The sequence below is a fragment of the Idiotropiscis lumnitzeri genome, chromosome 12 (assembly GCF_059441095.1).
Source record: "Idiotropiscis lumnitzeri isolate Australia: NSW breed Sydney's pygmy pipehorse chromosome 12, RoL_Ilum_1.0, whole genome shotgun sequence".
Classification (NCBI taxonomy): domain Eukaryota; kingdom Metazoa; phylum Chordata; class Actinopteri; order Syngnathiformes; family Syngnathidae; genus Idiotropiscis; species Idiotropiscis lumnitzeri.
The window spans coordinates 20,087,274-20,104,465 of record NC_142402.1 but is presented as its reverse complement, the minus strand read 5'-3'; the positions used below and the strand labels follow the sequence as shown (position 1 = coordinate 20,104,465).

The 17,192-nt window shown below is 44.7% G+C and overlaps 1 protein-coding gene across 1 annotated transcript in view; it reads left to right on the top strand.

The window, feature by feature from the left end:
• The first annotated feature begins 7,156 nt into the window (after positions 1-7,156).
• The window catches only part of LOC148326422 (arf-GAP with GTPase, ANK repeat and PH domain-containing protein 3-like), a 66,566-nt gene continuing 56,530 nt past the window's right edge, over positions 7,157-17,192 (top strand). Inside the window, exons 1-2 of the mRNA XM_088310581.1 lie at positions 7,157-9,210; positions 15,573-15,631. Of these exons, the coding sequence (XP_088166707.1) occupies positions 7,725-9,210; positions 15,573-15,631 (1,545 nt within the window). The 5' untranslated portion in view covers positions 7,157-7,724. The remainder of the gene's footprint in view (positions 9,211-15,572; positions 15,632-17,192) is intronic.

The window sequence follows — 17,192 nt, the reverse complement described above, 5'->3', positions numbered from 1 at the left end:
GCGCTATACAAACGGAATTGTAGAAACAAAATGATCTGGTTTGCCCTCCGCGAGCCCCCCCCAAATTCCTCCACCCACAGATGTCCTGGAACCGATCATTTTCTCCGCAGTGGAGCAACGGTGACGTATGCTCGTCGCCGGTGCAGCTGAATTTTAAAAAGCTCTCCTCGCCGACCGCCCACGCGCCAACGGCACTTGTGCGAGCGTCATTAGCATAAAGTTTGCCGGCTGTCTGCGGCCTTCCCTTCCTTCTGCTGACTTCTTCATTTGCAGACGTGAATTTTGCCGTTGTTGTTGCAGACAATAGGGCGAGGTGGCGAGATTGATATCTTCCGGCAAATTGTCTGGTGATATGTAATTGTCTGGCGTGAGGAGGGGGGGGGGGCACAAAAGCAAATGTGATTTGCGTTTGGGTATGTCCTTTGTTTGTGGCGTCGCGTGGACAGACGCATTCCAGTTTTGTTCATCTACATCATTTTCTCACAGATGAGGAAAAAAGAATTATACGCAGCTTTTTCTTTCTTTCTATTTTAAATCTCATTCTCATTGAATTTTGCTATGATAAATAATGGAAATATTAGGCAGCTGGCTTAAGTGAAGCTCTTCCTTTCCCAGAAGCATTTAAAAACAGTAATCCATGCCTTTGTTACATCTCGGCTAGATTCCCGAAATGCACTTGACTTTGCAGTCATCCGGTCCTCCCTCAAGCGTCTCCAGTTGCGCCAAAATGCTGCAACTCATCTTTTAACTGGCTCTCGGAAGACGAATCCCAAAACCCCAATCTTGGCCTCTCTTCACTGGCTCCCAGTGCACTTTGGAGTTCGCTTTAAGATATTTCTGTTTGTCTTCAAATTTTTAAATGGCCTCGCCCCGGCGTCAGGTCCACCTCAGGACCAAAATGCTGCTGGAGGTACCGAGGATGAGGCGCAGCCTCCGGGGGGGAGATTGTACCTTTTCTGTTGCCGGTCCTTCCCTATGGAATGAGCTCCCATTAAATGTTTGGCAAGCCCCGCCCCCTCTCTGTCCACTTTTAAAATTCATTTGGAGACACATTTTGATTCTTTAGTTTTCGACTCAACATCTAATTTGTAATTTCCTGCTAATTTATATTACACCGCATGGAAAGTTGCGAGGTTGTACCGAATTTACATGATTGTGTAGATTTAATACCTGTATTATAAAACTAAAACTAAGTTAAAAAATGGAAAAAAATACTTTGATACAGTGCAGTGTTTTTTTAAGAATAATATTTGTAAATTTAGTGGACTCCTGCATCGTCACGATGTGTCAAATGCATGTTTTGTACAAAATGAAATAGAAAATGTGCTGAAATTGACATTAATTAGAAAAAAAAATTAAAAATCGTTCTTCCTATTTTGTATAATATTCTTAATTATAAAATCAAAAAAGGTGTATGCTAACACTGGCTTCTTGTCACCGAGCAACCGTGACGCTCCTTTCCCATTTTGCGATTGGTTTTCCGGCCATGTGGTTATCGTCGCGGCTACTCTTCCGTGGTAGCATCGTGTAAAAATCGTACGTTCGTTCGGGACATTCCACTTGATGCTGTTATTTATGCCGCGGAGATTTGAACGGTAGCAAATAAAATGTGAAAAGTCCCACACGGCTGCCTCCACTTCGAATGATGCGTCATCAATGATCCCCGCGCTATAAATATTTCAAGCGTATTTTGACGTGTTCTTTGTTTACGTTTCCCCCACGAGCGCCTCAATTGTGTCGCCGTCACTCAGCAGGTCCACACGCGACGCTGTCATGAGCGCAAATGACTCTTGTTTTATTTTGGGGCTTGAAACTGAAATGTTCCATGACTTTTGTTTGGAAAATGTCTGATGACACAACGGCACGCATAATTGGCTTTTGGATCGACACAATATTGCTCTGGTGTAAGAGTTGCGCCACGCGTGTTTTTCTCTGCGGCGTGTCACCTTGACATGCTTTAATGAGCGCTCTCCCGGGAAATTACACTTGCAACTGTGCAGTTATTAAGCAACGCTCTCAAGTCATATTATTAGGAACACAAAACAAGAGATTCATTGAAAATTCTGTTTGGATTCAGAAGGCTCACATTTAATTTAACACCGTCAGGTTGAAAGATGATTCTCGAGGTGGCAATATTTTAATTGGTCCCAAATTTCTGTATTGCTCGACCCGAACCGCGGTGCGAGATCCAATCCGAGTTGATCCGTTGGGTCACGAGTTGCTGGACAGAATTTGCCCAAAAAATACAAATAAATCATAGACTTCGGAAAGCTTGTGGAATTTGTGCTCTATAAATAACGTTGCGTTGATCTCATGACTTGCGGAAGGAACAATTTATTGCTTCTATTAATTTGTCACTGAATCCTTTTGTAGTAATAAATAGTAAAAAAAAAATAAATAATGTAAAATATTTAATTTTATGTTGGACTCAAAAACATAAAAAGAAAAAAAGCAACTGCCAGACAAATTGTGATTGCACCTTCCGCATCACATTGTTGAACAAAAAGCCTTGATAAAAGCACAGCAAGTATTACGAACAACTCTCCATATGAGGCCGTGCTCACTCCAAATTCGAGCCTCGTTGGACACCATTTGTTTGTAAATGCACATTTATTTTTAATATACTCTCTCGCTCTTTTATTGGAACTCATTGCCCATAACAATTCAAGCCAGGCCGTTGGGAGTCGTCGGCTGTGATTGGAGGCCGCCGGCTGCTTGTGACGACCGCGATGATGTCACATATCGCCTCTCGACGGCCCCCCCGAAACACTTTTGCTCTCATTTGTGCGTCTGCAGACGCATTGATTTCCTCTCTGGTGTTTGCACGAGGCTAAATTGGAAGCGTGACATCAATAACGATGAAGCAAAGATATGTTCTGTTGTTACAACGTTGTAACACGTTTGTCGCTCTCGTTTAACGCAGGTGACACATTGCTTTGTGCGTTTCTATTGACGCAAATCAATGATATTTTTAAAATATTTATTCTTCATTAGACAGTGTTCAGAAACGCAATGTGTCACTTAGCAGCTAGAGTAAAATATTAACTATCGAGCAGATGCAGCAGCGGCGCTTTGAGATACGACTGACTCGATTCCAGAGTTTTTTGACAGCAGATTTTTCCATTTTTTTTGGTTTGACTTGAAATAAAAGTGCTAATGCAAGAGTTTGGAAGATAGTGAACAAAGCTTAAAAAAAAGAGCTTTCAAGATGTATAATGCCAACCTGTCAAACTAAAACTAAAACAAAAGTAGGCTTTACACAATCAGGATTTTCTGGTCTGATCTATTTAAACAACTTCTTTATTTACGGTACAATTAACCCCCGCTTTTGTGGGGCATTTGGAGCCCACAAATAGCTAAAATTTGCTGATGTTAAATTGACGCTCATTGAGAAAAAATAAATTAACCCCAAAAATTCAAACTCAAACAAATGGTGCAGCAACACATGTAGACAGACAAAAATATTCTTAACCCACTTAAAAAAAAACGGCTAATTTTACACCAGATTACTGAGCCACTTGCTCTTCTTCATTTGACTTCATGGTTGTATTATACTGCCCCCTGGTGGCCAAGTCGCACACACCAGAAATGAGGCACAATGAATTCATCAGGATGCACAGTTTAATTCTTTACATTCGATTAAATTCTTAAATTGATGTTTTCGACACCGGTGTCGAGTGCAATTAAGTACCTCGGGCCACTCGATGAGAACATTTGGTGACCAGAAAGAGAAGCGGCGCCTTGTGCTGGATGTGGTGGCTGTCAGGCGCAGGAAACCCATGCGTGATGACATATGTGCACGACTCCATGACTCATGTCCTTGTAGTGACGAGGGGGGCTCGTAAATCTCCCGATGACGTGGCTTGGACACGTCGCAAAAACAATCTGCCAGACATCGCCGGTTGTGGCGCACGGCGTCTGTCGATTTGCATCGACGGGGCACGCGGATATGTGCCATGTGTGCTATTTGGCTCGTGAATAGGATTCAATTTCGCGGCGTGTACGTCTCGATCGATGATGTGCGATGGATGGTTGGTTGTGACGGAACTGGAGGAGAATGGAACGCGCGCGGCGGTGCTGTCTGTTATCGCGTCTCAAATAGTTTGCTGGCCGACGCGACGTCAATTCGAGGAAGTTGAGCGACTGAAGCAAAACTCCAGGCAATGAATCTGCTCAGTTTGACATCGGCGTAATGGAAAGTGGAGTCATCCAAGTTTGAAATGGTCTCATCCTGACATGCATCTCACGATTGATTTTTTTTTTCCGACCGATATGCTTTTTTTCAGGGCCGAAACTGATTATTATTAGTCAAGGAGGCCGATAATTGATATTTGTTATGGAGAAAAGGGGTAAAATGGTGTCAACATTTTTGAAAAATAAAAACACCCAAACATGTCTTTGAAGTTTACTGCGGCAAATAGTTTATTAGTTGTGCGTTGTAGTCGACTGATTTTGACGAAAATGTCGGCAAAGTCTTTTGCCTCACCTTCCTCAGCTCGCGGGAGCTCACCCGCAGTGCGTGTGACTCGAGGTGAAAAAGCAAACAGGCAGATAACTGCTGATTGGTTGGTACAAGGAACCTATCAGATGGTGCTGTTGGCGTGACAATCTGCTTCTGCACGCAGGGCCGCCAGCACACCAGAGAGAGAGAGAGAGCGAGAGAAGTGTGTTGCAGCAAGCCAAAATAAACCAGCTTTTAATTTAGCGGCCTTGAAAGTTTAAAAAAAAAAAAGCAGATGCCAATAATCGGCAAAATATCGGCCCAGCCGATAATCGGTCTATCACTAAAGGACACTGAAAAGCTTCATTCCATTTACAGCATGCAGTCCAAACAATTGTGGCGACAGTGAGGTTGTCCTTTATTTTTGCCGTGGTCTCCAAAAATTCTGCTTCGACATCAAAAGATGAACATGAAACAAGAAATGCACGCCGAAGCTTTTATTTCCAGTTTGGACGGTATACACAAGTTGGGAGATCGCACCTGGTGTTTCAACCCGCTCATTTTTCACGTGCTTGATCGGAATGCGTCACTGACGTGTGTTTTGTTGCCCAGATCCTACCACAGTGATCATTTTTACGATTTTTTTTTTTCCTCTGTGAGGACAACCTTCTGCACCGTTGTTTTATTTTATTAGATCGATCATTTATCGATGCCATTCTCGAGTGATATTGATCATCTGACTATCGCGATACATATTGATATTGAATTATCGGCACATGCACACAAACGTGCATTGCGTGCATAGTCTTGTCAGCACGGCAATTCAGGAAGTGTGTGTGCGGGGGAAAAAAAAAAACACGCCTGTCCAGTTTTTGTGGAAACCCGCCCAGCCGCTATCAAGGTGCTCCTGTTTACGACGGGGGGTCGGGAGGGGGCAGGGGGGGGGATGTATGGCTGCAGGACAGAAGAAGTAGACAAGACAATCTCTGTTACTCGCTCTGCTCTTTGTTTGGAAGCGAGAGTTAGCCAGCTCGTCGCACCGCACTCATTTTCTTCCTGGATCGGACCCAGACAAAGACGAGAAGGCGAGTGGATTAGCTTTAATCCTATCAGCCTTTCTCATGACGCGGGACGGTGCCGCTGACACCTGCAGCCCCAAGGACGAAACGCTCGCTGCCGCTTGGATGTGGAATCCAGCGTGGCCACCCCGCAGTTGAGGAGTAACGTGCCGAATCGGACGGGGAAGAAGCCTTTGAGTCGCACGCTTTTGCGGCTATGTTGATTGGATGCAGATTATGCCGCTCTGCTTTGGGAGTCGAAGGCGAAATCGACACCGATGGAGTGAAAAGGACCTCTTGCTTGATAACGAGCCGTACAACATTCCCAATCCCTACTTCCTGATCTCAGGTAAATAAAACGTCAACAACAGTAATGCGTCGGCGTCCAGGCTCTTCAGGTATCCGCCTGGTATAAACTCAAAGTACCCGAATACGCGTGACGTCCGTTCAGCCGACCGTGCTCGCGTACTTGTGTGTTAGCTGCACCGAAACCCAAAACGACTTCCTGAACCCGCTTGGAATGTATTTTTTTTGTTGTTGTTTTTTTGGACTGTCGTCATTCAGTCTGCTGATAACACGCTAGCCGGCGCACAAAGGCGCTTCGTGGAGTGAAACATCATTCCTCACAATCACACCGATCAAATGATCACATTTCAACATCCCAAAAAAAAAATAATGTTTTGATGCTCACATGGTTTAACCGGATTTCTTACTTGGCATTTGATCATGCACAAAAACATCATCCGCTTGTCACCGTGTTGCTCTGATGCAATTTTTTTTTACATGTGGTGTATTTTAGGAGGGAGGGGGCGCGTCTTCTTTTTCCGTTTGCTGTATAAATCGAATTTGATTTGATTTTGGAATCATTTTATTCCTTCAATCTGAGTTCATTGCTCAATTTTCAGCCCAACATACTCGAGTTCATTACTGCTTTGTTTTGTGCCGGAGGATTGTTCCAAGATAATTCCATTCAATGGCGGCGTCTGGTGGGGCGCAGTTGATTTCAACACAGACGGGCGAATGTGATAAACTTTTGCACCCAGGCTTGTAATATTGTGGAATACCTTATTGGTTTTTGCTTCAGATAAGGCCTTTTCATACCTCCATCCTGTGTAAAATGACGACTTTTACAAGCTGTGTGGAGGTGGCTTATTTCGACTTTATTTCTTTCTTTTTTGTCCCTCGTTTACTGTTGCCATTTTGTCATCATTTTGAGGACCGAGTAAAATTTCTGTGAGCTTGCCACAGCTTGTCTCTTTCTGGTCACTAGGGGGCAGTGTTCCTACTCCAGCTCATCCATGGATTTGCTGGCAACCTGGTTTGGTCCACAGACCATAAAACATTGCGGTGTGCCACTTCTTAACTTTGCACGTTTTCTTTCCTCCGTATTGACGAGTTGAATATTTTGTGATATGGAAAACGAGCAGTTCTGTGAAGAAAACACAATTTCTCCACCCAAAATAGCTGCTTTGCTTCCCACGCCGTGCGTGGGCTGTGCCGTGGCACCGACTACATGTGTGTCGTATGTGTCTATGCAGTTGAAGGTAACATTTTTTTTTTATGACTGGAATGCAGAATTATGAAAGAATGCGACTGGATCGCCGCATAGCTCATTAAAAATGATAAAAGTATGTTATTTTGCATATTGGCAGAACGCGGCGTCCTTTGACGGCTGATGCCGATTGTAGACTTTGTTGATTCCGACTGTGTGTGTGTGTGTCAGCTCCCAATCCCACGAGCTGCCAGAGGAGAGGGTTCCACTCCTTGTTTTCCTTGTGTTCCCGGGGGTTGCATGGCTCTGCTTGAAAGTTCAGAGACGCTGACTCCCTCAGCACAGAGATTAAAGCCGCTTTTCTGCAGCACTCGCAACAAGAGCTGCTGGCAGTCTGCAACTTGCCCGAAAGGAGGGATGAGTTGCTTTGCTTTGTTTTTTGTTTTTTTTACAACTTTTGCAGTCATGACTTTGGCAAACTGTGTGGAGGTTGTGTTTTTTTTTTCTCGAGTTTGTACTCTCACCAAGTAGAACAAAGTCCCTTTAGGCCACGGCGGCCGTCGGAGTGCTTGCGCGAGGATGCGGGTGGCAGCGAGGCTCTGCCCCGACTTGTTTGAAGTTTGCGCTCATGTCAAAGGTGAAGGATTAGGCCTGGAAGTGGAATTTGCTCTGGAAAAGGCGGAATGCCAAAACTTCCCGGCGGCATGTGAGTCCTTTTGTCTGTAGCATGTGAATGCGTTTGGGGGACAGTGCCATGCTATTCCTCAGCAGCGGGACAGCGGATGCGACAGTTGGCCATCAGCAGCAGGCGAAAACCACCTACCACATCTCCGTAACGCTCAAGGAAACGCAGAGAGATGAGCCGCCGTCCGAGCTAGGAATGGGCTGGGTCAAAACCGGCACCCCGGCGGACGCTTGCAAGCGAGGAGGCGAGATCATGGAGAACAATGCCGTCCTTGACAGGTGGCCATCTCTGAGAACGGGAAGTTTACGCCGAGAGGTGGTGGCGGAGGAGACCGAGGAGGAGGAGGAGGAGGGGGAGGAGGGGAAAACGAGGAGTGCCGACTTTGGGAGACATCCCTCCAAGAGCTCAGGTAACTCCTCAGACGTCACCGGCGCAGACGCGCAGGACTTGCACGAGTGCCGCGTCCATGTCCATGCCAGAGGAGTGTCATTTAGCGGGCATGGAGCCGCCACAGGGCACACGCTGCCTCGGGCTGTCCTCCGCCGGTCCCGTCGGGATGAGGCCTCACCCGGCAGGAGGACTATGAGCATGTACGGCGATCCGGCCGAGCGGCAAGGTGAGCTTCAACCGGATCGACCGCGGCGGCCGAGGAGCGTGTGCATGCTTTCGGGCCCGGGCCCGGTCCTAGTGGAGCCGGGCAAGGCAAACTCCCTGAAAAGGACGGGCGCGGTGGAGGGCAGCCAGCTGTACAGGAGCAGGAAAGCCGAGCTGAGAGTCGTGGACGGTCTCGATCCGGTCGCGGTTCAACGGGCCCCGGTTCCTGCGGAGGCGATCCCCAAGGTGCGCCACCGAAGCGCGAAGACCAGACCTCTTAGCATGACCGTCCTGGAGCTCAGGAAACGGGCCTCCTCCGACGACGACGACGTCGGCAGGCAGCAGAACCGCGCAGGCCACGACGGGGGAAACTTCTTCAAAGGGGCCTTCCGTTGGCGGTTCTTCGGTAAAAGCGCTCCGGACAAGAACAGGGACAGCGATGGCGACAAATCGTCGTCCAAGTTTGCCAAATCGGACGCTCCGAAAAGCACACTGAGCTCATTGAGACGGAGCTTGAGTATGCGCATCCGGAGGACTCGACCCCGAGACAAAGCGACTCCGGGGTGCGAGGGGGCTGCGAGGGAAGTCTCGCTCGTCAAAACGGCTGAGCCGACGCCTCCTCAGCCTTTCTCGTACCTCACGGGGCGAACGTTGCCCTCTTCCGGCGAGCGGGCCGTGGACGGGGGCATGCAGTACGTCCAGTACCGCAGCAGGGGCAAGGTCAAGGTGATGGAGGTGCCCCTGTGCCCGAGCAAATTGTCCAAAGCAGCTCAGGAGGAGCCCAGTTTTTGGCAGCTCATCGCCAACCGCTTCAGGAGGAAAGAGCAGCCGGACAAATGCGAGTCGAAAGACGCGGGCCAGCGTGTGCTGACTCTCAATAATAAGTCACTGCCCGTTGCCATAGCGACCCTGGCAGACACAGAGTCTCACAAAGGTCAAGGTAAGACCTGCAAGACTTTATTTCTCTACTCCGTGTTCAAGTTGCATTGCCCCCCCCAACGCACCTCCCCACGAGTCTCAAGTGCACTTTTTTTTTTTTTAGGAGAGGCAAATGAGAAACACATGGGGAATTTGGGGTTTGGGTGGCATTCCGAAACATGTGGAGCGCTTTCGGAATTTCTATTTTTGGGTCCATTTCCGTGCGTTGGCTACAACGTCGCCTCACAGTCAGTTTCTTCAGTTTTTCTTTCTTTCTCAACGAACAGGCTCGGTGTCGCCGTTTGTTGGCCTTTTCCGAGGCGCGAGCACAAAGTAGGCGCATTAGAAGAGTCCGTGGCTGCATTAGGGCTTCTTTTGGCAGGCTAACGCAGCTAATTTGAGATGGCGAGGGCAGAGGCGGAGCCGTGGTGTGTAAAGGTTAACTCTTTACAGGGTTCTGTTAAGTACTGGCGCTGCGTGGCGAGCCTGTGCTGGTTCTGTCGCACCGCTGGGTGTCCAAAACAATGCTAACATTTCATTAGCGTTAATGCTAACCTCGAAAATATCGTCCTCGTTCTGATAATTACACATTGCGTTTTGGGCGAAGCCGCACTACTTTCTTTAGGGCTTCATAACCTTGATTAGATACAGATTTAAAAAAAAAACAAAAAAAACTGTTGAGGCAGCAGGGAAAAAAAGTCCCAGTTTGTTGCCTTTGGCAGGAAATTGTACGACGTTGTCATGATTACAAGCTCTTCATGAACCAGGATTTGGAAAACAAAAAACAAGTAGAGAGGGAAATTGACAGTTTTACTAATTACACACGGCCTTGTTTAAAATGCTTCAGAATCATCCAAGCTTTGATTTGCCACGGAAAGGAAAAAAAAACTCAAAGTGGCTAGCTAACACAAAAAGTGGTTGCATCTTAGCTAGCCTGGCTTTCATAATCCTGAATCCAAAAACCTCACAGATGTCACAGTTCTGTGAGTTCTTTTTTTAATAAGACCATACTAAATTCTTCATGAACATTATTAGACCACGGTTAAAAAAAAAAAGCATCAGCGAATGTACAGCAACACTTTAATTCATCCAAGAGACTCGTTTTGTGCCCGCGTCGATGTTTCTGTTTGATTTGCAACAGAACTCCAATCATTTTCGGGGGGAGTTTCGCTTTAATGGCAACGAGTGTAGAATAATATTTATGAACTACCCTTTTCCCCCGTTGATGTAAATGGAGCAGTATTTTTCTCTGTTGAGTAGAACACCGTAATTGAAACCGACATTAACAACAATCAGAGAGAGTTTGAATATAGATCACGCTCATCTGATAAAGTTCAACTGAGGCAAAGGTAAAAAAAATCTTCAACATACGAGAAGCTTCCTACGGCCTGAATTTCGACCTTTACAAAATTTGGAGAGAGGTTCTCGCAGCCTTTAGATACGGGTCTTTGGAAAAAGGAAGCAGCAGCTACAATAAAACGTTGATCTTTCATCATGATAAATTTGTGTGCTTGTCCGTGTTTTGTTTTCACTGTCGTCAGGAGATGGACCTTTGAACCGGCAATGGTGATGTTTTATGCCGTCGAATTGCGTCCTAAGGTCGGGGGGTGGGAGGGGTGCGTTCGTCCTCCGCCGGTTAACTGGGAGACGTCTCAGCGAGCGTGGCCGGGTTCTGCCGTATTTGTCCCTTCTAATCCCGAGAGCGAGGCAGTCAGGCGTCAGGAATGTAGGTGCGCCGAGTGAGTGCTCGCTGCCCTGGGTGGGACTCGCTGCCTGTCGCTACCTGCCTCAAGTGCTCGCTGCCTAATTAGATCCAGAAAGTTAACTCATTCATTACCAGCCGAGTAAAAAACCTTTGACGTCATAATCCGTCAATGGCATTGAATGAGTTAAAAGCAACCCCCCCCCCACCCCCACACCCAAACTTCCTAACCATGACAACCAAACACACCTCGTTGGAAGTGCCTGGATACCTCGGCTAGGTTAGCATGGTGGGGGGCTGAGGTGTTCCAACGTTGCCCTCCGACCCTTCCACCTGTGCACGAACAAAGCTTCTCTGTCGTGTGGATGGTCGCATGAGCGATCAGTGTGCAGAGGGGGGAGTTGAGGTGTTGAAATGACAAGAACGGGCCTCCAAACTGCAAACCGTGCCTCAGTCTTACTTGGACTTGCTGTCGTGTTACCGATTTGACGGTGATCTGTTACTAAAAAAAAAATCAAAGAATTCATAATATCATTAGGCTAGTATGCTCGTTAATGCGATTGAGGAGGCCCATGTGAAGGCGCTTGCTTTGTGTTGAGTAGATGAAATGATGAACACGGTCGTTTATGGAACTTGGATTCATGGTTGTTTACATGTTAGGTGCACGGTGTTGGTGCCCGTCTGGGCAGAGGGCGTTTGTAGGCAGCTACAAATTATAGTTAGGGAATTTTAATTTTTGTTTGTTTTTATTTTGTTTGGAGTTTTTTAAATTTAGTTAGTTTTAATTCGTTTTCAGGGCGGTTTTTTTTTAGTTTTTTCCCCCCCCAAAAAATTATATTTTTAGTTTAGTATTAGTTTGTTTTTTTTTTTTGTTTTTTTACGTGTTCAAGATAAAAAATATAATAAAAAAAATAAAAAAAAACACCATGGAAAGTATTTGGGGTTGATTGACAAAAATGTTATTTCCAAACATTTTGATAACACGGCGTACATTTTACGGTTTCAATCACAACAAGTGCCGTGCATAATTTCTCTTGTAAAGTTAGATGCAAGCACGCGTGCATCTGCCCTAATTATAATAAAACGAGGAGGCCTTGCTTGCAAAGTCAAGCCGACGTCACACAAACTCGTCTCTGGGTCGCGACGTCATTTGCTGGCTTTTTTTTTTTAATTGGCTGCTGCTTGACGCGTGACGGACTACAACTCCCAGACGACTGTTGGACTTTTTCTTCTTCTGGGAAACGGCCGTCAATCCACCCCAAATGCTCGCGTATTAAACTGATATTGATATTTTCTCAACAATTATAGTTCCTTTTGTGAACGTGATATGTAGTTTCAGTTAGTTTTTTCAAATAATTTTAGTTTAAATTTGATTTATTTTCAGTTTTAGCTACTCGTTTCCGTTCACCGAAATAACATTGATGCTGGCACGAGAAGGCATGTTAAGTTACCGCCACAATTACTGTGATTTATTTTTTAATTCATGGCCTGTTTTTCGTACAAATATTAAGTGTAATTATGGCTTTGCTATCGCGTTAGCATAGCTCACCGGTTCTGACAGCGTTGCTCCTCCGTGCATCGTCACTCTCTCTCTCGCAAGGGCTGGCGGTTTCCCTTTTAAGGTTTTCCATCACGTTTTCCAGCAATTTGCTCAATGGCCATTTTAGGCTGGCGGAAATGGGAGCTAAATCAGACACTAATCCCCTCCAACCGCACAAATTGATTCAATCAACCGGGGCATTGTAGCGCCAGACTCCTCCATCTGCACATTTGAATACGAGCCCCCGGTCGAACCGGCGTGTGTGGAAGTTATCGCTGTCGGAGACGCGAGCTGCATTGGAGCGGCGGACAGCTTAGGAGATGTTTGCTTCGGCCTCGGCTGATTGTGTTTAGCACTGCGCTCAACAGATAACGGTTTGGTGTTTGGGCACTCAGCAGAACGCAGATAACGGCTTCGACTGGTCGCTCTGTAAATTGCCTCTGAGAGAAGAACTGAAAGTTACGATGAGATGACCGACGTTTTCTCGTAACGGTGAAAAATGAACAAAATGGTTAAAAGTGACGAATTTGTCCATTTCCTTTCGACAAAGTGCAAATCCAATGGGATGCAATTTTGGCCTGACCCAAATCGAGGAGAGAAAGCGGCAACTTCTTTTGCCAAAAAAAAAAGAAAATGCTGCAAGGACAAATCATTGTACGCTTCCTGGCTGATTTTCTTTTCCTGATGGTCCAACAGTGAACATCATTTGATGCCCAACTGAGGGAAGCAAGAAGCACTAATTGCTAGCTAAAAGTCCGCCTCTATAATTTTGAAATGGGAACGCTGGTTGGAAAAATGGTTGAGGGGGGAAATCTAGATTTCAAGGTCCCCCCCTCCCACTAAAATAAACCACCTCAAATCCACTGTTTTTTTTTTGTTTGTTTTTTTGCTGGCTTTGCATTTTTTCCTCGCCATGTCATCCGCCAGGAAACTGACTGCTCATTTTCGGTGCAAGTCGACAGTTAAACAAGCCGAAGCTTCCCTCTCGGCGCCGCTCTCTGTTAGACAAAGACGCTGGTGTCCTGTCAAGGCATCACAAACGCGGGCCAGAGAGGGGGGGGTTGACCCCGCCCCCCCCTCGCTCTTCCCCCTTGATAGGCATTCGGGGGCACAGTCATTCGAGGGATGCTCATTCTTTATGAGTGACGTAAATGGAGCACATGGATTCAATTAGGCCTTTTTCTTCCCGCATGCTCGTTGCTGGAAGCTGCCGATCTCTTCCCGGTGATAAAACGACACTACAAATCAGGAGTCGTCCACAAAACTAACAGGAAATGTTTTAAAACGCGCCGGCGGCTTCATTTCCAGGCGTTCATTGACGTGAAGTTTGAAACCGAAGCCGTCGGGTGTCTTCTCCTTGCGCCTGTTGTGACATGTTCAAGGCGTAAAAGGGGATGTCAAACGTGCGGTGTAAAACGACACCACCACACGGGGAAAAGTCTACACTCGGTGCACGTGAAAGAGGTCGCTTGAAGACTACGCAGTCGCCGTGGGAAGTCTTGATTCATAAACATCTCGGCCGAGCCGAGCGGAGGGGAGGGCCTTTGGCCGTTTAATTGCAGGGCCTGCGTACATACATGAAGAGAAATTTAGACTATTTAGACAAGATGTTCCCACTGGAGATGGAATTTGCTTTTTCCCCCCCAAGGACACCGATATTTTTTTAATTAGAAAACAAAAACATGGCAAAAACAAACAGTTGCTGCTTTTTTCTTTTTTTTTAGAATAATGAAAATCATTAAAAAGTAGGAAAAAAGATAATGATAAAGTTGTCATGCAAAATTAGTTTCAGAAGCCGTTTCACAAGCATAGAAATAAATTTATAATGTCAAGAGAATGAAGTTGTCCTTTTAGGCGAAAGGAACGAATTTTAATTTTTATTTTGGGAGAAACTTGTCATTTTAGATCTTTTTTTTTTTAGGGGAAAAAAATCATGATTACCTGATATTAGTTATATATATAAAAAAAAAATAATCCCAATTATTTTATTAATAATTGAAATCCTGATGATTCAAACAATATTTTTTTTAGATATATATATATATATACAAAATAAAAAAAAAATTCAATCTAAACAATATTAAGACAAATCAAATAATTTCAAACACTTTAATTATGCATTTTCATTTTGGACTAATCAACATTTATAGAACTAGTTATTTTAAAATTTTGAAAAAAAGAGGTGCAAATGTATAAACTCTTGTATGGTTGACAGTACTTTGGAGTTTACTTATTTTTCAAAAATAGGAGCAATTATAGAAAAAAATTCTTAAAATTATGAGCATTTTTACAAAATAAGGTTGGAGATATTTTTTAATGAAAAGCGCTCATACTAAATATGTCAAGTGTCTAGAGAACTTCATCAGGATCGATATTTTTTTTATTTTTTTTTATTTCTTCCTCCAAGGGTGGCCTTTGCTTAATTGTTTTTATGCCACGCTAGCTTTGCTCTTCATCTCTGTGGGAGACTCGCCTTGAAATTTCACCGTGAAGCTGAACAAGTTCAATCAAGTCCGATAATGTGACCTCATGACAAAAAAGGCTGTGGAAAAAGCTCCCTGTGAGTGTTGGACACCCTCGGAGCGCCTGATTGCAAATGAAAAGTCAATATGATGACAGTGAAATCGCACATTGACTAAAGCAAGCTGTGTGAAAAGTCATCCGTCATTTATTGAAGCCGTGTGTTCCATCCCAAGAAGGACGATCAGCTTGATGAAGTCATTTTGGTCCTAATGGCACATTATTGGAGTCAGCCGCATCAGCTGATAACATCGACTCACTATTTAACGTTATGCAACAAAATGTATTATTTTTGATCAGGACGACAAAAGTTGCCGTTTTTAGGTGACTCGCTAATTGATGGCAACCATTTTGAAGGCGAAAAAATATTGTCATTTTTGTATTGCGAGCTTACGTGAATAAAGTCTTCATTTGAGATTATTGAAATGTTATTTAAAGTGGAAATCAACACCCCAAAAAATATTTGCAAAATGTGGTTTCACTTCATTATGAGGGCAGCAAAATCCACATATTTCATATTTTTCAGCCATCGCAGGGGGCGGCCATTTTGTCACTGAAAATCTATGACAAACGTATCTCATTTATTAATATTGACTAATTTATTTTGTCCTTCTCCTTTCAGACTCTTTTGTCAACAGCCAGGAATGGACGCTGAGCCGATCTGTGCCAGAGCTGAAAGTGGTAAGTCACACCCCGCCAAATCTGCACCATATTATTAAATGTTAAAAATCAATTCATAAATAATAATCATAATTCTTGCCAGTGTCATAAACGTCATGCTTCTGTTCTACTGTTTCTCTGGGAACGCTAAAAGAAGTTGCTTTGACATTTACTTGCCAATTAGAATTTTTTTGTAATGTGTTTCCATGGCGACGCTTGGTGGCATGAGTGACAGTTTCGGTGCTGGATGAGTGGCGCGTCCCGGGTGCGATTCCAGCCTTGTTGCTGCCAAATAAATAAAAAAAATGTTCACGAGTGGACCAATAGAAGATGTGCTGCGGCGGGGTTGATGGAACACTTCCATTCTTGGCGCCACCAAGACTTAAAAGGCAGCTCCCTCGTTCCGCCGCCGCTGCTAATTGGCTAGCGTGTTTGTTCTGCAAAGACACAATTAAACCTCTGAGAAGAAAAGCAATCATTTGCTGCACAACTTTCAAGGATGAAGCAAAAGTTTGCATCAGACCAACAGTGTCAATTTCTTTTGAAGGAAGAGATGAAGCACTTTTGGCTTCTCTTTTTTTTTTTCTTTTTTTTTCAGTTTTAGCCTTTTAGTCTGCATTGCTTTTTACTCTTAAAAACAGTCGAACCTCCTGGAGATATTGTGCCCTTTATCTTTTTTTTTTTAACCATTTAAAATGTTCTCAAGTGTCTATGTCACGCTTTTGTCAAATGACCCGTAGGATCAAGTTACTGTCGAATATTTTATTCACCAGCCAAGTCAATGTGCTTCACACAACCAAAAGCAAAACATCTCAAAGCATTAAACAAACCGAACAAGTGAAGACCTTCGCAGGGCACAGAGAAGTGAAAAGTAGCTTTCTGAAATTCTTAAAAGATTGATTTGCCTTTTTAGCCCAACCTTTTCCATTTCTGTGCAGCATAACATCTGAATGCCACTTCACCGTCTTTGCGAAATGATCCGAATTTGCAGACCTCAGAGCTCTTCTTGTTTTTTTTTGTTTTTTTTATCCAATTCGCATATATTTAATGTTCCGTAGCAGAATTTTAAAATTGATTCTGCAACTGACCGGGAGATTTCACGTGTAGCTGAAATTAGCCAATTTTGAGGGAGGGGCCTTGTCTCATGCAAATTTTCACACTTTTACTGCTGTGCCAATCGTGATTCCAGAATTTTCACACGCTGAACTGAGAAAAAAAACAAACAAATTGTAGTGCTTGGCGTTCTCCTCTCAATTTCAGCTGAAAGCGTTTCCAAATTGAGACATGTTGCTGAGGCAGCATTTGTGTTGCGTGAAGGTGGCGGTGTGGTAGCCTTTCGGAGTTGACTCATTGTTTTCACAGCGCACAGCCTACATGTTTTGCGAACTTACTCACGCACTCGTATTGCGAACTCTGAAATCGTGCCAGAGAAAATCAGATGCAGATTACCTGACATGTGCCCTTTATAATTAGAACCATACCTGACTTTGGCACCCCATAATGATCTCAGGAGGAGGAGGAGGGGGAGGAGACTTTCTGACTCCCACCACCACCCCTGAAAGTGTTTTTTTTTTTTCCCACA